The 26,823-nt window shown below is 34.9% G+C and overlaps 1 protein-coding gene across 1 annotated transcript in view; it reads left to right on the top strand.

The window, feature by feature from the left end:
* EEA1 (early endosome antigen 1) overlaps window positions 1-26,823 on the top strand; it is a 163,337-nt gene that overhangs the window by 110,302 nt on the left and 26,212 nt on the right. The window contains exons 14-20 of the mRNA XM_050747138.1: window positions 6,323-6,526; window positions 9,390-9,590; window positions 13,483-13,596; window positions 15,157-15,312; window positions 17,443-17,582; window positions 24,298-24,628; window positions 25,331-25,432. Coding sequence (XP_050603095.1) covers window positions 6,323-6,526; window positions 9,390-9,590; window positions 13,483-13,596; window positions 15,157-15,312; window positions 17,443-17,582; window positions 24,298-24,628; window positions 25,331-25,432 — 1,248 coding nt within the window. The remainder of the gene's footprint in view (window positions 1-6,322; window positions 6,527-9,389; window positions 9,591-13,482; window positions 13,597-15,156; window positions 15,313-17,442; window positions 17,583-24,297; window positions 24,629-25,330; window positions 25,433-26,823) is intronic.

The following is a 26,823-nucleotide window of genomic DNA, read 5'->3' as shown; positions in this document are numbered from 1 at the left end:
AGAAAATATAATTGTTTGGGTTAAATTTATACAAAGTCTGCAGCGTAGCTTAGAATACTGAAAGAAGTTTTCATTTTGTTATGGTAAGGGGAGATTGTCCAAATATTGAAATGAATTTGACTTTGATATGTTTTAATTATTATTATTATTATTATTTTTTTTTTTTTTGAGGCCAAGTCTCGCTGTTTCGCCCAGGCTGGAGCTGGAGTGCAGTGGCGCTATCTCTGCTCACTGCAAGCTCCGCCTCCCAGGTTCACACCGTTCTCCTGCCTCAGCCTCCCGAGTAGCTGGGACTGCAGGCGCCCGCCACTGCACCCTGCTAATTTTGTGTGTTTTTAGTGGAGACGGGGTTTCACCAGGATGGTCTCGATCTCCTGACCTCGTGATCCGCCCGCCTCTGCCTCCCAAAGTGCTGGGATTACAGACGTGATCCACCGTGCCCGGCGTTTCACTGTGCTCAGCACTGTGAATAGACAGAGTGCTTGCCCTCTAGGAGATGGCAATCTAATGACATGTATGTAGAAACAATATTGTAGTTTGAGGGAGGCAATAAATAATATGCCCTTTTCTTCTGAGCTTGGAGAGTGGCCTGGGAGTCAGATGAATAGAGATCAAAATACTGGATTCATTTATTTGTTCTTTTATTTAGTTAGTCAAAAAACATTTATTAACCTCTACTGTCAGCCAAGGAACTGATTTTGTGAACTTAGCAGTGAGCAAAACAGACAAAAATGTCTGCTCTCATGGAGCTTAGTGAGAGAGGCAACGATAACCAAGGTAAATAGGCAAAATATATAGCATGTTAAATGGTGATAAGTGCTATAAAGATGAAGGAAGGAGGGATGGGGAGTTGGAAGTGTTTTGGGGTGACCAAAGTTGGGACTGCGGTGTTAGGCCTCTTTGAAAAGATGAAAGACCTTAAGGAAGGAGAAGCCTGTGATTCAGAGAGAAGAACATTAGTACGTTAAATGGTGCAGAGGCAGGAGCATGTCTCAAGAATAACGGGAAGTCAGGGCTGGAGTGGGAGAGTGTTAGAAGAGTTAAAAAGGGCAGGTCATAGAGCTCACAGGATATCAGAACCTCTAGTGCCTCATAGGTAATTTTAAGGACTTTATTTTACTTTGAGTTAAGATGAGAAACCATTGGAGGGTTCTGAGCAAAGCAGTGATACGATTTGACTTATGATTTCACAGAATTATTCTGGCTGATGTATTGAGAGTAGACTGTACAGGTACATAAGTAGAAGCATAGAAATTAGCTAAAAGGCTACTACAATAATCCAGATAAGAAATGATGTAGCTTGGATTAGAGTGGTAGTGAGAAGTCAGATTCTAGTTTTGCTTTAAAGGTAAAGCTGACTGATTTATTGTAGAGTATTCAGAGAGAACTTAAGGATGACTCCAAGGATTTTATCCTGAGCATTTAGAAGGATGGAGACCAGACAAAATGAAGATGGAGAATCCCACTGGATTTGGCAATATGGAGGTCATCGATGACCTTGATTAGGGTGATTTGCATAAAGAAGTGAGACAAAAACCTGATTGGGGAGGGTTCAAGAGAGAATGGAAAGAAAAAAGTTTGATAGAGTGAATATAGATAACTCTAGGAGCTTTATTGTAAAGGTCAAGGAAGAAATGGCAATCGTAAAGCAAGTGTGAAGAATTTGGTATAAGTCAGCAGTGAAGTGGGCTTTCTTATACTGCACCCAGAATTAACTTTATTAGTTTAACCACAAAGCTAGAAATGGCAGCCTTTCACCTTTTTGCAGACAGGTTGTCTGTCAGACTGAGGGAACAGCAGGGACTCAGTTGAACATGGTTATTTGTTCCTTATTCTGCACTGTCCAATAAGTTTAAATTCTTATTCCCTGGGGAGGAATACAGAAAGGATGAAAGACGGGCCAGGCAAAGTCCCTCATTACGGAAACATGAAAAGTCCTCACAACTAACAAAAGAGATGTAATGAGTCTAGTTCTAGGTGTGTATATGTATATAAAATTACTACGGTAGCATAGAGAATAGTTACCTAACCCAAACAGAGTCTGGAAAAGAGCAGCTGTGGAAAACTTTTTAAAAGTGACAATCTAAGCACAAAGGATGAGTAGATATTTCTGGGATGCAGAGATGGTGGTAGTGAGAAGTTTATTCCAGATAGAATTTACAAGGATGAAGGATACTGAAACTAGTGTGAACTAAGCTCTTAGGTTTTGCTGTACCTTGAAGTGTAAGTTAGAGATTACTTAAGAAATCAGAGCATTAGATATGGGTAAGTTTATAGAAGATCTCATGTGACATTTGTATTTCAAGATGGAAAGATTTTGAAGATGGAAAGGTATTGAAGGTCTTAAGAAAGAATTGCCATAGTCAGATTTGCTTTTTAAATACATTATTCTTGTTGATGTGTGCAAGATGGATTTGGGTGGGAATATTCTGGAATGAAATGAATTAAAAGACTAATATATGCAGCAGTTCAGATGAAAAATAATACTGGTCTTAGTTCAAGCAGTTGTTGAAGTCATAGGGACAAATGTGGGAAATACTTATAAGGTAAAAATAAATGAACAGCACTGGTTGACTTAGTAGATAAAAGGGATGAGGGAGAAGGGGTGTGACTTCCAGGTTGGTAGCGTTGGGTGCATGGTAAATGGAGGTGTCATCAGCTGTGTTAGTGAATGTGATACAAATGGCCATCTCATAAGGCAATGCGATGTGTTCAGTTTAGGACGTGTCTTGAGGCACCAGTGCAATATATTTAATATTTAAAGCTTGGAGGAGGGAATTGTGTTATATATGTTAACCGAGAGAGACATCAGAATATATGAAGTAAATGGAATTATTAGAGTAGATGTGATCAGCCAGAAGAGAGAGTATAGTGAGAAAAGTAGATAATTGGTAACATAAGACTTCTGAGAAACACCAGCCCTTAAGGGATGACTAGTTAGAAGAAGAGCAGCCCCAGGAAGAGTGAGAATGGTCAGAGTAATTAAGAAGAACCTGCAGAGTGGAAGCCAAAGGAATAGGAAGGTTCGAAAGTTAGGGGTAATCAGCACCTTCAAATGTGGGTTTGTGTGGTGGCGATGCTCAGTATGATAAATGAAAAATACCAATTAGATTAAGCAATTAAGTAAATTGATAATTTTGCTAAACATAATTTCAGTAAAGTAATAGAGGTGAAAATCTGATTGTCGATTAATGAGTAAATGAGAGATGAGGAAATTAGGAATGTAAATATAAATTATTTTTGAAATGTCGATGTAAATTGTTTAAAGACAGCAGAAACTGGAGGGGGATGTGTCCTGGGGAGTGTTTTTGAGAATAAGAGAGACCTGGACATGTCTATAGTCTAGGACAAAGGGATTCATAGGGAGGGAGTTATTAAGGATATTGGGGGAGAAGCGGCTGAGGGAATAAGGTATTGTTAAGAAGCTTACGGTGTTACTGATACGCTGGGGGAGGGTGAAATTAAACTCATCCACTGAAGCTTGAGGAAAGGAGGTAAATATGGAGTGGGGCATATATACATAGCTCCATATATCTATATATATAAATATATGTATATATTGTTATATGTATATCTATATATGTCTCATGGATCAGAAGAAGAGTAGTAGGAGATGAGTTTAGAGCATTGGAAAAAGAATGTGGTTAATTGAAGGTTTCTTGTTAAATTCTAGTTTATAATAATATAGATTTATATTATTAAACATAGTTCTAATTAATTGTATGTGTATATAATTATATATACACATATTATTTTATATAAAATTTTTTTTTGAAAATCAAGATTGATCATTCCTGAAAATCTCATGTTTCTTGATAAAGTTGGAGATAGTAATAGCTGAATATCAGGCAAGCAGAGATTGAGAATGTAGAGATAATATGGAATCTTTTAAGTAGTTATTGAGGGGAATATTTGAGGGTGAGGACCTCATTCAAATAAAAAGCTTGACAAGATAATTCTGAATATATACTGTAATGGAAGTTGAAACCAGAACCAGAAATTTGTAGTAGCACCAATCTATGGAACCTTGTGATTTTACTCCAATAGTGCTTAGAAGTATAGGAATGGAGAATTGGGCTTTTTTGGGAGTGGCTCTTGGAAATTTTTGGGTGGAAGGAAATGGACAATGTGGTTGAAAGAATAGTTAAGGTTAGTTCATATCTATATGGGAAGTTCACGAAGAAAATCTAGGCATATGCTGAATATATTAGAAGGAAATTGATGTCTCTGACATTGAATAACAGAAATTAGGTCATTAAATTGGAAGGCAGTAAGTTGTGGTCATAGAGTAGGATAGTTAGAAATTTCTAGCTGGAAGAATTTCAGGTGGTTACAAATCCTATATGAGTGTGTGAAATGTGGAATGAGTAAAGGTCCAGGAATTAAGATGATATGAATGTTGAGGCTATGCTCTTAATTATCTATGTATTTTGTATTTCCCAGGAAATTGGCAGAAATTGGGATTGAGAGAAAGACTAAATCAGGTCTCAAGTCTTCAGTGAATGAGGTAGGGATTTATAGATGATAGCAACAAAAAGTAGAGAGTAGAATAAGTAAATGGCATACTCCCCAGAGCAACATGAAGCTTTCACATGAGGGAGAGAGTAATGGCAGTGAAACACCAGCAAAAGGTCACCCTCCTCTGCTTGCCCAGTGGAATAGACATTACTGACCAGAGCAGGGTGAGGGGTGAGGGAGAATTGGCATCTGTAAAGGGAGAATCAAATTTCAGTTAAGACTTGGAAACAGAGTGACTATATATCTATATCTATACATCTATATCTATATCTAGATATCTATATCTAAATATGCAGATATATATCTACTATGTAACAAACCTGCTCATTCTGCACAAGTATCCCAGAGCTTAAAGTGTATATATAAATATCTGTATCTACTATATCTATCTGCAGTAGATATGTCTATATCTACTATGTAACAAACCTGCTCATTCTGCACAAGTATCCCAGAGCTTAAAGTGTATGTTTAAATATCTATATCTACTATATCTTTCTATAGTAGATATATCTATATCTACTATCTCTATCTCTATCTCTAGATATAGATATTTATATATACACTATAAGCTCTGGGATACTTGTGCAGAATGAGCAGGTTTGTTACATAGTTACACATGTGCCATGGTGGTTTTCGGCATCCATCAACCCGTCATCTAGGTTTTAAGCCCCACATGCATTAGGTATTTGCTCTAATGTTCTCCCTCTCCTTGCCCCGCAACCCCCAACAGGCCCCGGTGTGTGATGTTCCCCTCCCTCAGAGTGACTTTTATGGAAAGAAGCTTAGGCCTGGAATTCTGATTCCAGATTAGTGGAATGTAGAGAGAGGATTTATCTATCGGTGGCAGGAACAGAGACTGAGAGGCAGAGAGGTTTGGTTGCCTTTTGTCATTTGACCGAAACTTAGAAGGATGAGAAGTATGCTTGAAAGTGACTGATCTCAAATATTTTAATATTGGTACAAATCATGAGAGTACCACATGGTTGCTGGGTCTGTGTCAGCAGAGTGGTGTGAAAGTAAAAGAAGAGGGATCCCTTGCTGTATCGATAGAAAAGTTCTTTTAGTGTATTGAAGTGAGCCTGCATGTATATGTGATTTAGAGTGTAATAATTTATTTTTCTATTCATTCAGCGACTTTTTAGAATATATGTGTCAAATATCTTGGATATATCAATGACTAAGACACAAAAATCCTTTTTAGAGTATACATTTTTAATAGAGGGTGGTTGGAGTGAGGCAGATCAGCATGACAAATAAGCAAATTATTTAGTGTGTTGGAAAGTAAGCACTATGAAAAGAAAATGATAACCAAGATAGGGAATATTGGGAAAGGCTGAAATTTTAAATGGAATGGTCAGAGTAGTCCTAATTAAGAAGGTGATGTTTGAGCAAACATTTGAACGGGGAGTAAACTATATGACTGTGTGGGGGAAGAGTTCCAGGCAGAAGGAATAGTTAGTACACTAAGGCTTCGAGGTGGGAGTGTGCCTAGTGTGAGATTGAGTCTCATGTGTCTGAAATTAGGGTCAGAAAAAGAGTAGTAGCAGGAGGTCATATTAGAGTGTTAGAAAAAAATGTGGTTGAGAGTTTTTTGTTAAATTCTAGCTTATAATGATACAGATTTATATTATTAAATATATAGTTCTAAGTACTTAACTAAATTTACCATGTTAAAATGTAATAGTTTTAAGAAAATGTAAGACTGAGAATTTGAGTGATATAATTTATTGTTAGTCATTTTATGTTTGAGGAATAATTTTTTAAGTTCTCTATTCTTAAAGTAGTAGTTTTCAATTCTTTACAGAATGATTTGGAACAAGTTCTACGTCAAATTGGCGATAAGGACCAAAAGATCCAGAACCTTGAAGCTTTATTACAGAAGAGTAAAGAAAATATTTCATTACTAGAAAAGGAAAGAGAAGATCTTTATGCAAAAATTCAGGCTGGTGAAGGAGAGACTGCTGTTCTTAACCAGTTACAAGAAAAAAACCATACACTGCAGGAGCAAGTAAGCTTGTAAAATATATTATATTTCTAAAATTTACTTTTGTCTCTCTAAGTCTTACTAAGTGCTTTATTTAAATGATTCTTCATTCTTGCTCTTTTTAGCACATTTTAAATGTTATATATTTTTTGACAAATAGCATCTCATGTACCTTAAGAGGCAGATTACTATTATAGTGAAACATGATTTGACAAAGGAAAATTTCTCCGTTCATGTCCCTGGATGTAAGTTAGTATGACTATGAATAAACTATTTTACATTGTTAGCTCACTGGAAAAACAGAAATATTAATAGTGCATACTTGCCTAATGGCATTTTGTGATGTTTAAAAAAAAGAATAATGAAATGTATTCATAAATTGAAGATCTTAATCAAGTGTTAGTTTTTACTGTGTATTAATATACAGACTTAATAGTAACATATTTTGATAAAGTATATGTCTTTGCATCATGTATAGCCAATAATAATTTTGATAAGTTGCCTTAATGTTTCAACATTAAAATGTAGTTTAAGAAAAGTTTATAAAATTTAGATAAATACATTTTCAAACAAAAAAGAATTTGCAGTTGCTTTTTTGGAAGAATTGTGTAATAAGAGAGTTATTATCTAAACGAGAAAATATTTGAAACAAAGTGTCAGAAGGCCATATCACTTTTCTCAATTTAAAATTAGAATATAACAGATTTCCCTCCACATTTCAAAGTTAGTTTTGAAGAATTCTTTAGGTTAGTTTTTGGTTGTATACAACTTGGCGTTGCTTGTCATATAAATATGGTCAGGAAGCCATGCATTCATTTTAAAGAATAAAATAAATCTGTTTCTGGCCATATTGGCATAGTTAATACCTATTTAGCTCTTCTACCATAAACACCAAGAAAAGTGGAAAAAATGTACAAAACCACTGTTTTCAGACATTGGGCAATAGGCAGTGCAGGACTGTGATCCCTGAGAGAAGAGAAACAAGTGATATGAACTCTTTGACCACGCTAACTTTTGATCCAGAGACATTTTCCAGACTGTGGCACAGCCTGGGGGAACCTAAGGAAAGCCCAGTGGTCTATGTGAGATATTAAATTAAATTGAGAGACTGAAGTTCAGGGAGGTTAAGGCAGATTGAATTTGTAGGGTAGGATACCAGAAAGGAAAGAGCAGTACAGAGAAAAAGCTTCAGTAATCTGCTTAGGAATCCACTTGAGGCTTTATTGAATGCCAAGTTTTGTACTTGTAAAGTGGGATTCTATGAGGCCAGACAATGAATACTATCAAGGAGCTATAGGCTGAAAAATTACTAGTGCTTACACAGGACTGGGAGATGTTCAGGTTCCAGCCAATCAGAAGAAAGGTGTGGCTGAACACTTGGAGTATTCAGTAGACATATCAGAGAGGTCGTACCTTAGGAGAGGAGTAAGGCTAAACTAGCCCTAGAGTAAAAGCTGCCATACACCTGACCTTACAAAGTGTAAAAAATACCTTAAAAGGATCCAGTAGAACCACAAATATATTAAATACGTGCTGGGACAAAACATTCTTTGAAAGAAGACAACAGAATCGAGAGTGGTCACAATAAATAGTGAAAGATTACTACACATGTGAAGAAACAGAAACAATGTGAGCCATGACCAGGAGAGAAATTATTCAGTGGAAACAGACCCTGAAGTAAGAGATGATAGAGTCACCAGACAAGTACTTTAAAACAGCTCTTCAAATATGCTTATGGATAGAAACAAAAAACTATAATGATGGAGACAGACGTGGAAATGGCTGGGTGCAGTAACTTGTGCCTGTAATCCCAGCTACTCTAGAGGCCGAAGTGAAAGGATCACTTGAGCCCGGGAGTGAGTTATCACTGTGCTATTGCACTCCAGCCTGGGTGATGGAGTGAGACCCTGTCTCTTAAAAAAAAAAAAAAAAAATTGAACTTTTAGAGATAAAACAAAAATACATGAAATGAAAATTTTATTGGATGTACTTAATAGATTAAGCAAGTAGAAAACAGTATCAGTGAACATAAAAGACAAGGCAATTGAAACTGTTCTCAATGAAGTACAGAAGGAAAAAAGGTTGGGGAAAAACAGTGACCCATGGAATAGTATTATGTAAGCTAGCATAATTACAATTAATGTCACAGAAGGGTGGGGAGGAGGAAAATAGAAACAAAGGCTGAAAAAATTTTAATTTTTTAGATTTTTTCTGTATTTCAATGGATGCAAATAAAAAAATGTAATTTTTGATTAAAAACATGGTCAAAAAACTTGGTGAACTCAAAGCAAGGTACATCAAAGAAATGTCAAATGACTTGGATTTCATCTAAATTTTAAAAAGTATGCTCTTCAAAAGATATCATTATGAAAATAAAAGCCATAACACAGAATGGGAGAAAACATTTGCAATACGTGTATCTGACAATTCAGAAATGCCCAGACATATAAAGAAATCTTGTTACTTAACCAAATCAGTGATTGGCTGGAATTAGAGATGGGATGGGAGGAATGACTGCAGAAGGGCATGAGGAAACATTCTGGAATAATGGAAATGTTCTTTATCTTGATTGTGGTGATGGCTAGTTAAATGAGTGTATGCATTCATCAAATCTCAAATTGTACAACTTCAGTTGAATGAATTTTATATAACTTACAGCTCAATAAAGATTATTTTAAAAGGAATATCAGTCTTTGAATTTAATGTTATTTCTTGGTATTTGAGATACTATGTTGACATATTTTGGAAAAGTGAATAATTTTACTTGAAAAAATTTGAGATAAACTATCATAAAGCAGTTTAATATTCTCATGGCTCTTAAATTTAGGTTTCTGAATTTTTGTTATATCATTTGTGAACTTCATGATTAATCTTACTTGTATAACAGGTAACTCAACTAACAGAGAAGCTGAAGAATCAGTCAGAAAGCCATAAACAAGCCCAGGAGAATTTGCACGACCAGGTACAAGAGCAGAAGGCACATCTTAGAGCTGCACAAGACCGTGTCCTTTCTCTAGAAACCAGTGTCAATGAATTAAATAGTCAATTAAATGAAAGCAAGGAGAAGGTCTCCCAGCTTGACATACAGGTAATATTAAATTTAATGTTTGTATAAAGCACCAGTTTTAGACCATCAAATGTTTTAAATTCTGTTTTTATCTCTTTTTGCCTTGCATATTAATTGAAAAAAATTTGAAATAGGAATTAGATAAAGGCTATATCTAGACAATTAGTTGAACTTTCCTGTTTGACTCTCTCATCCGCTTCCCCGTCTCTGTCTTTCTCTCCCTCCTCCCTTCCGTCGTCTTCTCACTCTTCCTCTCTCCCCTCCCTCTCTCTCTCTTTCTCTCTGGCTCTTGCTCTCGGGTGTGCTCTCTCTCTCCTCAAGCTACACTTGGTGAAATCACTAAATCTTTTAGATTTTCCCTGTTTTGATCATGCCATTATTGTGTTTGATATTCAAATTAGTTTGATATTATACCATTAGATTTCTATGTTAAATATTTTTTTACTTTGATTTTTTAAATCTTCCTTTATAAGTCTGACTTCTGATTAAAAAAAAGAAATTCCACCAACAGACACATGAAAAAATGCTCGTCATCACTGGCCATCAGAGAAATGCAAATCAAAACCACAATGAGATACCATCTCACACCAGTTAGAATGGCAATCATTAAAAAGTCAGGAAACAACAGGTGCTGGAGAGGATGTGGAGAAATAGGAACACTTTTACACTGTTGATAGGATTGTAAACTAGTTCAACCATTTCGGAAAACAGCATGGCGATTCCTCAAGGATCTAGAACTAGAAGTACCGTATGACCCAGCCATCCCATTACGGGTATATACCCAAAGGATTATAAATCATGCTGCTATAAAGACACATGCAGACGTATGTTCACTGTGGCACTATTCACAATAGCAAAGACTTGGAATCAACCCAAATGTCCATCAGTGACAGACTGGATTAAGAAAATGTGGCACATATACACCATGGAATACTATGCAGCCATCAAAAAGGATGAGTTTGTGTCCTTTGTAGGGACATGGATGCAGCTGGAAACCATCATTCTCAGCAAACTATTGCAAGAACAGAAAACCAAACACCGCCTGTTGTCACTCATAGGTGGGAACTGAACAATGAGATCACTTGGCCTGGGGAAGGGGAACATCACACACCGGAGCCTATTATGGGGAGGGGGTGGGGGGGAGAGGGATTGCATTGGGAGTTATACCTGATGTAAATGAGGAGTTGATGGGTGCTGACGAGTTGATGGGTGCAGCACACCAACATGGCACAGGTATACATATGTAACAAACCTGCACGTTATGCACATGTACCCTAGAGCTTAAAGTATAAAAAAAAAAAAAAAAAAAAAAATTCCCCTACGTGGTGCCATATTCTTTCAGAAGTCTATATAGCAGTCTTCCTCAATGAGTCAATCATGGCGTGAGCAGTAAGACATAATTTTTTCTCCATTCTTACTATTGATTTCTTGTTCTGTGATATAGAATAGAAATTTATAGAAATAGTTCAAGGCTTGATTTTACTTTAAGATAATGATTCCACTGGAAATAAGGAATATAATTAAATAATATGACTGGCATACTTATTAGAACTTGGAGAGAATATACATTTCTTTCTTTTTTAAAAAATTATTTGCTAGATGTATATGATAGCCTGTTACGTGGATGTCCAATGTAAGGGGGAGGGGAATGGGGAGGGAATGGGAGTCTAGTGACAATGTGAATGTACTCATGTATTAGGACAGTCTGTGATTCTTTCTGTGTTGCAGGGTCCTTTCCTTTACAAAAGATTGCCCTTCCACTGCTATTCATTTCAGAACTAATTCCAACAATGAGATCAGCCCATTTTTTTTGTTACTATCATTGCTCCCATTATCACCTTGATAGTAACTTCTTCTTTGCCATTACTCTGAAAAATGTTACCTGTAGATATTTTTTAAGTTTTTGAGGCTTTTTTCAAAACTACTTTAACTTCTTTATGAACTAGGGTTAGTTCATAAAGTAGGATGTATGGCCTTACTTTTCTTTTGAGAATTAGGACTCTGAGAAAAACCTAGTGCTTTAAGTGATATTATTAATAAAAGAATGTCAACCGAAACTGCTTAGCCAAAGGGTATTAGCTGTAGCCAGCTGTAGCTTAACTGTCAAGGTAATGTTTTTTTCTGGAGTGTCCCTTTAACTATACAAATGAGGCTTTTAAGCTGTTTCTCAGTTTTAAGTTCTATAATACACCTTTTGATCCCTAGTTCCACAGTGCTTCCTTGTGTGCATGATCAGGATAGCATCAAGGTACATTATTATTAAGCACATGTATGAGGGCACTTCACTGCTTTTACTGTTTTAAGGGCTTTAATGCAAAAGTTGCAACAATCGTAGCCTTGTAGTAATTGGTACTTAGTCATTGCCTGTAAAAAGGGCAAAGAGAGGGGCTGGCTATATGAATAGCCACATTTCCCTCCCCCCATCAGAAGCCTTTCTAAAATAAGGCAAACCAGTGGAGCAATTATTTAATTTCCCCCAAAATTTCTTTGTATGCTACATAACTTTTGGAATATACATATATTCCATTAGTTGAAGCATGCTATATAAAAAAGATCATGAGTGATTATCATATGTTAAAATATTTCATGAATTTTTGGTTCCTCAGATAGATGAAATGCCATATGTAAATAAAGCTGACTTCTGCAAAAATATATTTGTAGTCCATGCTATATATTCATCAGTATAGATTTACTATGTATTGTTTAAAGGGAAGATTTCTTTAGTTTTCACCTTTAAATCAATGTAGATGTATACACCTTGATGTAACTATTATTTCCGTGAAAATTATTTCGATATTGAGAAAAAATTTGAATTTTTCCTTCAGCTTGTAATTATCCATACAGTGTAAATCTTGGATTTCTTATGTTCATTGATCCTCTCATCAACCAGCTAAAAGAATGCTCCCCCAATTTTTACTCTTTTCTCAAAATATGTTAATTTTAAATATATGTTTTTACATATATATTTTATTTTTTGCTTTTCTTTCTTTTTTTATTTCTGAGACAGAGTCTTGCTCTGTCGCCAGGCTGGAGTGCAGTGGCGTGATCTCAGCTTACTGCAACCTCCACCTCCCAGGTGAAAGCGATTCTCCTGCCTCAGCCTCCCGAGTAGCTGGGACTACAGGTGCGTGCCACCATGCCCAGCTAATTTTTGTATTTTTAGCAGAGACGGGGTTTCACCATGTTGGCCAGGATGTTCTTGATCACTTGACCTAGTGATCTGCCTGCCTTGGCCTCCCAAAGTGCTGGGATTACAGATGTGAGCTACCGCACCTAGCCTATTTTTTGTTTTTCGTATTTGAGGTGAGTTGTACTAAAGGTATTCAACACTTAAAAGTGTTACTTTTGATAACAAGATAGATCTTTTTGCTTGTTTGATTTTATCGGCAGCCTTTAATTTTTAATGTTTAATATTTTGACTGAGCATCAGAAATAAAACCCTTTAAGTGAGAAATTATCAGGGAATACTGAATTTTACAAAGTGCCAGTTGTCTGGCTGAGTCCTTAAATTCTGTAATTCTTGATTATCTTTGGAGTCATCATTTTTGGGGGCGTGGTTATTTACTTTATCATAATAGTGGTAGACTTTCAGATATTCACTTCTGAAAAACACAGTGGCGTTTTCCTGGAAAAAAAGTGTACCTTTTGTTTCTTAGCAAAGGAATACTGAAGTGTTTTGGAATCATATAAGGATAGCTTTTTATTGTTTATCCAGCATTATTAGGAGGCTTCTCCCCTGTCATTCCTATTTTGGGAATTTTTCACATGCATATTTTTCAATATATAAATCCATTTGTTTCTGTGAATGACTTAATTTTTAAATAGTTTCTTTAGTCACAAAAGCAGTGTGCATTCAAGCAAGAGGAAATCAAGAACTAAATATAAATTAAATAATTTATAAATTTTGTTACAGATTAAAGCCAAAACCGAACTGTTGCTATCAGCAGAAGCAGCAAAAACTGCCCAAAGAGCTGATCTTCAGAATCATTTGGACACAGCTCAAAATGCATTACAAGATAAACAGCAGGTAGGGAAACAGATGCAATTTCATACTCTCTATCACCTAGTGCTTTGGTAGATAAACAAATTGCAAACATGTAAAGACGATACCCAGTTTTGTATAATCTTGTGATAGACTTGCTTATCCCCCTTAATTTCTCCATGAGTTCAGAACCGGTTGAGTAGTAAAGGTGAGGGTCACATAGATGGAGATAAAAATAACAGCTTTGTTTTTGATAAAGCTCTACTAGTGTGCAGCTGTGGTTGGTTTCCTGATACTGTCCTTCTCCCCTAGCCTAGACCTTGGTGTAGAGCAGTACTATTTACTCCTAACTTTTGAATTGTTGCCTCATCCCTTCACGTGTTGGTGGTTGGAAGGGGCAGACCTCCACATTTGCTTTTAGTAGGTAGACTGGACCATGACCCAAATGTACTTGCCACTTGGAAGTGGGAAAAGGAACACTATATATTCTACCTCAGTTATAAGAGTTACTCGTTTCTTGGGAATAGGAGGAAGTAAGGAGCTGGAGGGAATACAGAAGCAGTACTCTGGTAGAATAGAAGCATCCTACTTCAGGGTCAAGGTGAATGTTGCTGGTAGATTTTTCTTAGCTTTTACTGGTAGAAGTTTTTAAATTTTACTTGCTATTCAGAGAGTAATATTAGTGATTGGTCTTTCTGGTTTTTTTCTTTTCTTTTGAGATGGAGTTTTGCTCTTGCTGCCCAGGCTGGAGTGCAATGCTGTAATCTTGGCTCACTGCAACCTCCACCTCCCGGATTCAAGCAATTCTCCTGCCTCAGCCTCCCAAGTAGCTGGGATTACAGGCATGTGCCACTGTGCCTGACTAATTTTGTATTTTTAGTAGAGACAGAGTTTCACCGTGTTGGTCAGGCTGGTCTCGAACTCCGACCTCAGGTGATCCACCCACCTTGGCCTCCTGAAGTGCTGGTATTATAGGGGTGAGCCACCGCACCCGGCTTTATTGGTCCATTTTTTAAAAAACAATACAGAAGTATATCAAGTTAAAAAACAGAACAAAACGGTTTTCTATATTTACCCTTTACCGAAAACCCATTTGAATGGAATGTTTGCTGTTAAATTTGGTATGTGTCCTACTTTTGGTACATAGTCGATTTACTAGTAATTTTTATTTATTTATTTATTTTTTTGTGCAACTGAATATTCCAAATGAATTGAAAAGCATCATAGATGTAATCACTGTAATTTTTTTAAACATAGTTTTTAAAAATGGTGTCTTGAACATTGAAAATATTTAATTATAATATAAAAGTGTTACTTTATTATTAGCCTGGCTAATATTCTGTTTTGGCTTCTAAAATGATTCTTCCTAAATAAACACTGGAAAGTTATTAAACTGTTATACATATAAACTTAGGATCTCAGACTACGCAAGAATTGAGTTCATGTCGTTTATACTGGTAGGTAAGTCTAGCCTCTGATATATCATTGGACTTATCTGAGCTCTTACTCCAAATAAAATTAGAGTTTTCAATTTTACTTTGAACATTTGGCCACTATGATATAGTAAACCTTACCAAAGTTTTCTTCAATTGTACTTTTCTAAAGGAGTTAAATAAGATTACTACTCAGTTGGATCAGGTCACTGCAAAGTTACAAGACAAGCAAGAACATTGCAGTCAGCTGGAAAGTCATCTTAAAGAATATAAAGAGAAACACCTCTCTTTAGAACAGAAAACTGAAGAGCTAGAAGGTCAAATTAAGGTTTGTATAAAAGAAGTTGAATTTAGTTACATTTTCTACTTCAGTAGCAATGGAATCTCATGATCTACATGGAATCAAAGATTTTTAATTAACAAAGGTGAAGTTGTGGTATAAAATTTTTTTAATTACTTGTAATTTTTCATGTCTTAATTTTGAATTATATCTTTATTTTTAATTTCTTCTTTAATGAGCATCTTTTATAAATGGCAGTCAGCTTACATACTGATTCCATTGTAATGTGTTACTTTTTCTAAAGACAGCTAACCAGAGATCTACTCTACAATTACAAGGAACTTACCAATTTTTTGTTGTGAAGTCTTTTCTATTCCTTCATTCTTCCATCTCTTACCAACTTACTCCAATATCACATTTCAGATATGGTAGACTTTTTCCTTTTTAGAACTTTATACCCTTTGGACTTTGCTTCTAACTTAGTAACACATTGAGACTATAGTAAACTGCATCTTACTTTAACACAACGCCAAGTGAATGTGTTGATTTACTGAAGAGATAAGATGATTAGACATCTCAGAAGGATTTGACCTGAGTTTTTGTGTCCTTTAAATTAGAACCACTTGCTGTTTAACTGCCTTTGGCTAAAAATAAAAAAATGAAAAATAAATTTAAAAAATTTGAGCTACTATCAGTTAAACAAAAACTTCTCAAGTTACTCTATATATGTAACTTACACTTCCACAACCCGCTGAAGCATGTGTGTATGATTTTAGAGTCATGAAATGTATACATGTACATACATACCAATATAGTAAGGGGGAATAATTACATTTACAATTCTAAAGGTTCCCTTTTTTCTTTATGGCAAATGATAATAGCAAAGGCAAAGTACTTTAGGCATGGTTAAAAATAATAGAAGGATTATTTTACTGCTAAGTGTCTAATGAATATTCTGTTTGGGTACCTATTAAAAACAGTGGTTATTTAGAACTGAGTTTTTATTGTGATTATCAGCTCTAACACTTCGTAATTATCATTTTAGGGAGTATTTTATATTTTTTATATAGACATGCAGAATTAATTTAGCTACATCAAATATCTTTTATTTAATGAATATTTTCAGTGTAGGTCAATGGTAAGGGCTACAGGTACTAATCAGTTTATAAAATATTTAGTGTGCAAAATCACTACCACTGCAAGGAAATACATTGTGTAAAGCTTTTCAAGCTTCTATTTAACAGTTTGATTTTGTAAATTTGTAAAACCACATACATAATTACATGTATACATGTGAGATGCAAACTATATTCTGAAGAACAATGTCATCTAGTCCAAGAGATTAAAGAAACAAAATCAGGAACTTAATTGCTTTATATTTAGGATCAGTAGGTGTTAATGAGAAGGAGTACATGAGAACTTCATTTTAGTTTTAAATATCTTGTAATTACATCCGTGTTTTTAACTGTGACTATAAAAGATAATATGTTTTAAGTGAGTACATTAGTAAACCCATTAACTTATTTTTTCATACTTGAGTTAATAACTTTTACTGAGGTAATAACTATTTATGTTTCTATGTTTCTTTTAAGTTGATTGTTTTATTCAGAATTAATTTTTTTTTTTTTTTTGAGATGGAGTCTTATTCTGTTGCCCAGGCTGGAGTGTAGTGGTGCGATCTCAGCTCACTGCAACCTCTGCCTCCCGGGTTCAAGCCATTCTCTTGCCTCAGCCTCTTGAGTAGCTGGGACTACAGGCACGGTCCACCACGCCTGGCTAATTTTTTTTTTTTTTTTTTTTTTTTTTAGTAGAGACAGGGTTTCATCATGTTGGCCAGGCTGGTCTCGAACTTCTGGCCTCAAGTAATCTGCCTGCCTCTGCCTCCCAAGGTGCTGGGATTACAGGTGTGAGCCACCGTACCTGGCCAAGAATTAATTTTAAACATCAACACTTAGTGGCTGTCTATCATGTATAAAGCTTTCTGCTGGATCTTCTGAAAGATTTTAAAATAAATAACACCCTTAGTAATGGTTTCAGAATATGTTTTTTATTATAATAAATATTTTATGTTTTTTTGTGTGTCATACCTGTTTGAATGTAAACAAATGTTATAATATTTAATAATGGATTGATAATTACTAATATTAAAATGGCTGCCATACCATATTTCTTTCATAGAAACTAGAAGCTGATAGTCTCGAAGTTAAAGCAAGCAAGGAGCAGGCTTTGCAAGATCTACAACAGCAAAGACAGCTGAACACAGATTTAGAGCTTAGAGCCACAGAATTGAGTAAACAACTTGAAATGGAGAAAGAAATGTAAGCTAAACCACTTTACTTACAAATTAAGGGAAAAGATTTTAAACTAGTATTAAAATTTCCTTCAGATTTGAATTTTGCTATCATCGTGCTTAAAGATTTATTAAATATTTATTTTGTGTTGATTTTATAAACTGAGGTTAATGTGAATGAAAAAATAATGCCATCATAATATGGTTAAACTTCACTAGAAAGGACGGAAAACTTAGTTTTATAAAATTTGGATCATCCAGTCTCTTTTCAACAATGATATGGTGCTCATTTCTCTGGCATAAACCTTGTTTTGAGTTGTTCACAAATTTGAGTAAATTACTGTAAAATTAAAAAATTCGGGGATATTTATGTGTTATCCAAAAGTAGTTAGACTTCTAGTTATACCAAATAGGGAATGGATTCTTTCTTAAAAGAAGTGATCTTCTCAGCCTGGGTAGCATAGCAAGATTGCTTGAGCTCGGGAGGTTGTGGCTGTCACACCACTGCACTCCAGCCTGGGCGACAAAGCGATACTCTATCTCAAAAAAAAAAAAATGACCTCAGCTTTTTGATGCATTTTGACAGATTGTCTATGTTTATGAAGACAAAGGAAATACAAAAACCAGTGTGCCTTCTTGTTTTTATTATTGGTGCAAAATTCACACATAGTTAAATGCACAGATTTTACATATGTACTTTGAGTTTTAATAAGTGTATATTCTGTGTATCTATGCATCTAGCCACAACCCCATATAGGACATTGTCATCAATCCAGGAGCTTTCTCACTTGCCCTTCTAGTCAATACCTTTCTTATCCTTTTCCTGTAGACAACCACAGTCTGTGTGTCTACATGATATCCTGACACCAGTATCATGGTGTTGGTACCTAATATCATAGTACCTAATATCATATAATTATGATATTGAAAGTTATAAATGTAGCTAAGTTGGTGTGGCATAACACACAAAAGAAACCATAAGATATTTGTAATATACCATAAGATGGTAGCTTTATGATATTAAGTACTAATCCTTCACCTTTATTATTTTTCAAGATTGTCTTGACTCCTGTAAGTTCATTGCTTTTCTATATACATTTTTGTATTAACATGTCCATGTCTACAAATAAAACTGTTGGATTTTGATTAGAATTGCCTTGAAGCTATAAATCAATTTGGGGAGAAGTGACATCTTAACAACACTGAGTCTTCTAATACACAAACATGTATCTCTATCTACTTGGGCCTTCTTTAATTTCTCTGAGCAGTATTTTACTGTTTTTAACATAGACATCTTGTACATCTTTTTTTTTTTTTTTTTTTTTTGAGGCGGAGTCTCACTCTGTCACCCAGACTGGAGTGCAGTGGGGCGATCTCAGCTCACTGCAAGCTCCGCCTCCTGGGTTCATGCCATTCTCCTGCCTCAGCCTCCTGAGTAGCTGGGACTACAGGCGCCCACCACCACACCCGGCTAATTTTTTGTATTTTTGGTAGAGACGGGATTTCACCGTGTTAGCCAGGATGGTCTTGATCTCCTGACCTCGTGATCCGCCCACCTCGGCCTCCCAAAGTGCTGGGATTACAGGCATGAGCCACCGCACCCGGCCTTGTACATCTTTTGTTAAATTTATTCCTGAGTATTTTTTAATGCTATTGTAAATGTAATTGTTTTTTAAATTTAATTTTCCACTTACGGCTAGTATAAAAATGCAATTTTTAAATATATATTGACTTTTCTGCCCTTTAACCTTGCTCAATTTACTTTTTAGTTTTAGTAGTTGTTTGTAGAGTTCTTGACGTTTTCTAACTAGACATTCATGTTATCTCTGAATAGAGACAAATTTACTACTTCCTTTCCAACCTATAGGCCTTTTATATCTTTTTTCTTGCTGGCTAGGGCATCCGGTAACATTTTGAATGTAAATAGTAATGGCAAACATCTTTGCATTATTTCTAATCTTAGGCAGGAAATATTAAATGTTTCATCATTAAGTTTGAGGTTAGCTGTAGGTTTTACTGAGATTCCTTTTATCAGATTGAAGACATTACCTTTGATAACTTTTATATATTAAAAAAAAATTATCGGCCTTGTGGTTTATGCCTGTAATCCCAGAACTTTGGGAGGCCAAGGCAGGCAGATCATCTGAAGTCAGGAATTCGAGACCAGCCTGGCCAACATGGTGAAACCCTGTCTCTACTAAAAATACAAAAATCAGCTGGGAGTGGTGGCACATGCCTGTAATCTCAGCTGCTCGGGAGGTTGAGGCACGAGAATTGCTTGAACCCAGGAGGCAGAGGTTTCAGTGAGCCAAGATCATGCCACTGCACTCCAGCCTGGGCAACAGTGCGAGACTCCATCTCAAAAAAAAAAAAAAAAAAAAAGATTACAAAAGAAACAATTATTGTGCTTGGATTGAATTTTATCACCTTTTTTTTCTGTATCTGTTGATATGATCATATGGATTTTCTCTTTTATTCTGTTAATATGGGCAGTTACATTTGTTGATTTACTATTAAACCAGCCTTGCTTTCCTGGAATAAATTAACTTGACTGTGCTGTGTTACCTTTTTATGTATTGCTGTTTTTGATTTGATAATACTTTGTTAAAATTTTTTCATATATTTATGAGGGATATTGGTCTGTAGTATTCTTTTAATATCATTGTCAGGTTTTGATATCAGAGTTATCCTGGCCTTAAAAAGGAATTGAGAAGTATTTCCTCTTCTTCTCCTTTCTGAAATAGTTTGTATGAGATGGATATTATTTTTTTCTTAAATGTTTGATGAAATTCACTAGTGAACTGGCTAGGCTTAGAGTTCTCTTTCTGGGTTGTTTAATTTGGGTTTCAATTCATTTAATAGATATAGAGCTATTCTAATTTCCTGATTTTTTTTCTTGAGTCAGTTTTGGTAAATTGTGTCTTTCAGAAATGTGTTCATTTCCTCTAAACTTCAAATTTATTGGCAATTGTTGATAATATTATACTTTTGAGGTCTGTTAGGATCTGTAGTAGTGTTCCTCCTTTATTCTTAATAGTGGTAATTTGTCTTTTTAAAAATCAATTAGAGATTTATCAGTTTTATCAGACTTTTGTAAAAAAACTTTTGATTTAATTTTGTAAATTTTCTATCTTATTTATTTCTCCTCTTTATTGTTTCCATCTTTAGACCTTAGTGTTTACTTTGCTTTTTTTTTAATAGCTTTTGAATGTGAAAGCTTCTCTGTGTCTGTCTACATTTTGTAGTATCTGTTTCTTTTTTTCAGTTACCCGCTTTTCACTTGTCAATGCTAGATGTAAGATTTCTGCAGATGGTAGTATGTAGCCCTATTCTAATAACATCAGTGTATTATGACAGTTTTGCCACAGATGGAATAAATTATCTTTTTTTTTTTTTTTTTTTTTTTTTGAGACGGAGTCTCGCTCTGCCGCCCAGGCTGGAGTGCAGTGGCCGGATCTCGGCTCACTGCAAGCTCCGCCTCCCGGGTTCACGCCATTCTCCTGCCTCAGCCTCCCGGAATAAATTATCTTGAAGGAGGGTATCTTTTATAATTTGCACTAAAGTGCTCAATGAATTCATGGCTCCTCTGAATATAAGGGTGGATTGGTTTAGAAGATATTGAGACTTATAAGATTTATTGGTATATGAAATTTCAAGTATCTCTAGTGGCAGAATGGGTGTGTGCTTCTGAATATATATAGCCACAAAAGTGCTTAGCTGCAGCATCATTCCTTCACTCCCAAGGTAGAATTAGTCTCTTGCCCAGCTTACCCTTGATGTTGATGCTGAACTTGGGTCCTGCCATGATGAGATCTTCAGTGAACACATCACTCACCATTATTTTGATGGATGACAATCAGTTCCACCCAATTCATTTGAATGTCTTCATATGACTGGTTACATTTGATTACATTTTGTCTTTAAACACCAAATCACCTACTCTGACTGAGTTGATGGACTTGACTTGTGTCAAGGGGATGAGGACTCTTGACTGTTCCAGTAGTAAAGGTAGAGACTAAGAACCTGAGAAAAGTCCTCTTCAGAAAGATGAAATAAAACACATCAGAGTTGATGATTAAGTTGTTTCATACTTTCATGGTTTTCATCCTTGTTTGGGGATAAGATGGTGAAAATATTCTCATTTTCATATCTAGTAAATTGGGTCCTGATACTTTGAATCGGAGGTTATAGAAGCACATCTTGTGCCTCTGGGGTGGCATTCCTCCTCACTGTAGTTTCCAGTGCCTAGGTATTTGAGGAGCATATCTGATCCATTACATTACCAACCAAATGGTTCGTCATTATCTCTAGAATGCAGTCATCAGTCCATGAAGATCATCTTTGAGATAGCTTTTGTTCTTTTCCTCAAAAACCCTGCAGGCCCACTGGTTCTTTCTGTTTCCAATGGACCCAATGGAAGTGGACCCATTTTCATTCTATGTTCTAATCTCATGGTTCAGAATTCACTTACAGGGCTCCCACATCCTATTGGGGTAGGAAAACCTTTAAAACTAAGATCTTTCTTGTCTATGTACTTTGTACATACATTTCTCCTCTTAGGTCTTACATTTCTGGAGTACTACTTAGGCAAGGAGGGCTGGGGTCCCTTCTGCTCTTATATCAGATAAACATATTGAGACTTTGACTAAACCCCACCCATGAGCCCAGGGCTCAGCCCAAATAAGAAGATACAGGGCTTCCCTTTTTGAGAGCCCACTTAAATTTATATACCCAATGTTTCCCTCCCATCTTACAATGTATTTTCATTCCTCTGCAGCTTAATGTATTTTCTGATTTCCTTTGTGATTTCTTCTTTAATGTGTAGGTTATAAGTATGTTTACTTTCCAAATATTGAGGCTCTCCTAGATATATTATTGTTACTGATTTTTTTTTTTTTTTTTTTTTGAAACGGAGTCTCACTCTATGCTCAGGCTGGAGTGCAGTGGCATGATCTCGGCTCACTGCAACCTCTGCCACCCAGATTCAAGCGATTCTCCTGCTTCAGCCTCCCGAGTAGCTGGGATTACAGGCGCCTGCCATTATACCCTGCTAATTTTTATATTTTTAGTAGAGATGGGGTTTCACTGTGTTAGCCAGGATGGTCTCGATCTTCTGACCTTGTGATCCGCCTGCCTTGGCCTCCCATAGTGTTGGCATTACAGGCATGAGCCACTGCGCCCGGCCCTAATTTCTAATTTAATTCTATTGTGGTCAGGGAACATTCTTGGTAAAATTCAAACTTTTGAAAATAAGTCTTATTTAAGGCCCAGCATATGGCTTATCATAATTAATTTTCCATGTGCACATATATGTACTCTGTGTTATTAGGTGGAGTGGCCTATAAATAACAATTACGGTGCTGTTCTTATTGTCTATATTCTTGCCAATTTGTTCCTCTGGTTGTTCTATCAGTTTCTAAGAAAGAGATATTATAATTTCCAACTATGATTGTGGACTCATATATTTCTTCTTTGAGTTACTTAAAAAAAAAAACAAGAAGTTTCACAGTGACTATGTAAGCCTCTATTTCTGTTTTGCCTTCTTTGTTTCACATAATCTTATGATTTTGTAATTAATTTTGAAAAAGTTAAGCAGCATATAAATAAATATACTGAGTCTTAATTTTAGGGTTGCTTGACAGGGATTTTAACTACATTAAAATGGTAAAATAATATTAGTGTAATGACTTTTCCATTTGGATCTTTAAAAATCAGGGAGGCATAGTATCTTGTGAACCTATTAAGCTTTAACATCTTTTCTAGCTATTTTTAAGGAGGTAAAAGTGTGTTTCTAGAACTAAAAAATCAGATTTTGAGGTATAAATACAGTTTTGATTTTGTATTAATACACAATTTCAAATACTTTATTAGTACATCTTTTAACAACCTCCCTTTAACATATTGTTGAATTATTTTTATTGGTTTTAAATTTATTCTGATTACATTGGAACTAGTGTGCATTCTAGAAATGCTGTTACTTAGCATCTGGTTTTGACTTTAAAAATGGCTGTTATTTATAGTGTATCGGGGGTTTTGCTGTATAATTTGCATAGTTTCTTTTATGAAAACAATAAAAGTCTATAGCTTTCTAAAGCTATAACTTTATTTCTTCATTCTTGTTGCTTTTTTCATTCATGTATAAGAGACCTATATTAAGGAACAAATGATAACAAATCCTTTGTATAATCTGCTAGGTTCTAGGGTTAAAGTAAATCATTTGTCTTCCCTCTATATTGTAAATAAAATATTTCTTTTATTTTTTTACTTTTATTTTTTTCTAGGTTAACCATAAATATTTTGAAGTTTAAGAACTGTCACACATAATGTGTTTCATGTTTTCAAGGAAAGAGACAAAGTTCTCTCTGTGTTGAGAACTAACATAATAAATAGATTCTTTATGGAAAAACGTTTCTGGCTGTTATAGACTAAAGGGTCTGTGATACATAGTTTTTTTCCCTGGGAATTAGTTGTAGTGGACAAAAATGCATTAAGTCAGGAAGCTTAGATAGTTTTGTCTTCACTACTAACTTATATGACTTGGGAAAAATAATCTACATCTGTTAAATGATCAAATGAGATGTTCTAAAGTATTTTTCAGTGGTATGATTTTATGAAATTAGATTTTACTTGTGAACTATACGAAAAAACTTTCAGAACTCAGTAATTGTTTATGATTAATTTTGAATGGTAAATTAGAAATAGTAAATTATGTGTTATTTAAAAAGTTTTTAAAAAATATTTAGAGTATCCAGTACAAGATTGGATCTACAGAAAAAATCTGAAGCCCTTGAAAATATCAAGCAAAAGCTTACCAAGCAAGAGGAAGAAAAAAAAGTCCTGAAACAGGAATTTGAAACTTTAAGTCAAGAAGCAAAGATTCAGCATGAGGAATTGAATAACAGAATTCAAACAACAGTAACAGAACTACAAAAAGTGAAAATGGAGAAAGAAGCTTTAATGACAGAGCTTTCTACAGTAAAGGAGAAACTATCAAAAGTTTCTGATTCTTTGAAACACTCCAAAAGTGAATTTGAAAAGGAGAATCAGAAAGGAAAAGCCGCTATATTAGACTTGGTTAGTAGTTTACATTTACTTTCTTAAGTAGAAGTGATTATTTTATTTAAAATGTACTTATTTTTCTGCTTAATTCACAGTTTGCTTTTCTTTCCACATTTAAATAATTTAAAGCAGTTCTTATGAGGAAATAAATTGGGATTGCTTAACCTGAGAAGAAGCCCAAGATAATAATGTGGGGGTGTATGCACCTGTGAGCACACCATTTTCTGAAGGCCAAGAATATTTTCAGTTGAATATCACAGTCTTTCTCATGTGTGTTATGTTCCTTCCTGTTTGGTGAAAACATTTTCTATCTGTACACTTTTCCTATTGTGATCACTTTTTAATTTATTGTTTTCTAATTTTTCTTGCTTCCATTTTCTTGAAGCCCATTGCTGTAAAAGTAGTGTGGCAAGTTAATTATAATGAATTGTGTGACATAAAATGTGATTTCTAAAGTGTTCTAAGATATCATCTTAATATTGTTTAAAATATGTCATTGTGACTTGGTTGATGATCAAAACCCTTAGTGTTTTGTTGTCCCTCCTCCATTATTTCTGTAATATTTTCCTAGTTTTATCATTGAAATGGATGATCCTGTCTCAGCTCATCGATAATTTTAGTTTATTTCCTCGTGTGTTTCTTACTAAGGTTATAAACTAAACTTCTTAAGGTTATTACAAATATTTTTTATGTAATATAGTTTTCATTTTTTTTAAGGAGAAAACTTGCAAAGAATTAAAGCATCAACTTCAAGTGCAGATGGAGGACACACTTAGGGAACAGAAGGAACTGAAAAAGTCACTTGAAAAAGAGAAGGAGGTAAGGTTTTCTTTTTTCTGTAACATAAATGTATAAAGTATAGTAAGGTCTTTATATTTTCAAATAAATATATAAAGTATGTTTGTTCTTGGCAGCATTTCCACAGATAATTTTTTTTATAGTTTTAAGAAAATTAAACATTTTCACATTGATATTTAGGTCATAGGTTTATTTCTCTGAAATATAACAAATCATGTATATAGTTTAAAACTGTTATTTGTATTTTACCTACTATTAAAAAGACTTAAGCTAGTTTATAATCAAAGGTCCAAATAAAGAAATATAATTAATAAAGGTAGAAAATTGAGTCAGCTAACTACAGAGTTAAGGACCATTTTTATGGTTGAAAAAAAATCTTAAAAGGCTTTCCATAGAAATGACCTTTATTTCATGGACTCTTATGGCTCTTTAATTCATGGACATTTATACTCATACTAATGTATACTTGATAATGGTTGTAGAACAACCAAAATGTTTTTCTGTAGTTAGCGCTTCTGTTGTTTCCAGCAAAAACAGACAAGCAAACGAGTAAACAAACGGATATAATATATGGTTGTTACTCTCTGAAGCCATACCTGCGAGCTGCTAGAGTCCAGGCATGCAACTTTCTAGAAAATCGGATTTGATAAAGGAGCAAGACATAGTACTGACAAGTATTTGATGTGATTGTATTCTAGTTGTTGATTGAAAGCAGACTTGTGTTGTAGATGCCAGCCATGTAAGTAGCAAAATTATAATTGCTTCATGCCCAAGTTCTGAATCAAGATTGTACAAATTTATATTCTGGCTATGCCATTTATTAGCTATGCCATTTTGCCATCTTTTAGACCAAATACTTAACCTCTGTGCTCTGGTTTCTATATGATAGAGTCTACATGAATCTGTGTGATAGAGTTATTATGAGAAATAAATGTGTTAATATCTTTAAAGTACTCAGGACACTGACTATAATGCAGTAAATGCTCATACTAGTTATTATTTTGTCCTTGGTTATCATATCATATCATATCATCCTTATTGTCATACTGTTTGACTCCTGTTTTGCATAAAAATATTTGCTATTCATTGTGGAGATAAGCTGAGACGTCTATGTATAACAGTAACATTTTTTCAAAGGTAACTTTGGATATGGTCAAATGCTCGAATGTAGTGCTAGATTCTTAGTGAAATATGCATAGAATGTGAAAACATGACTTTGTTTGGAGGGTGGGAGATAATAGTGATTTACCTTGGTGATAGAGGAACCTCAATGTGACTTCTGTATGATGTCTGAATTTGAGCAGAAACATATCCTGGTGGATTGTACAAACAAGATAGTAGTAAAATATGCCCCAGATCTCTAAATGAGGTAACTATTCTGCAGTGTATTATTATTATTATTATTATTTTAA

Source organism: Macaca thibetana, chromosome 11 (assembly GCF_024542745.1).
Source record: "Macaca thibetana thibetana isolate TM-01 chromosome 11, ASM2454274v1, whole genome shotgun sequence".
In the NCBI taxonomy this organism is placed as follows: domain Eukaryota; kingdom Metazoa; phylum Chordata; class Mammalia; order Primates; family Cercopithecidae; genus Macaca; species Macaca thibetana.
The sequence above is the reverse complement of the archived record's forward strand: the minus strand, read 5'-3'. Positions and strand labels throughout refer to the sequence as shown.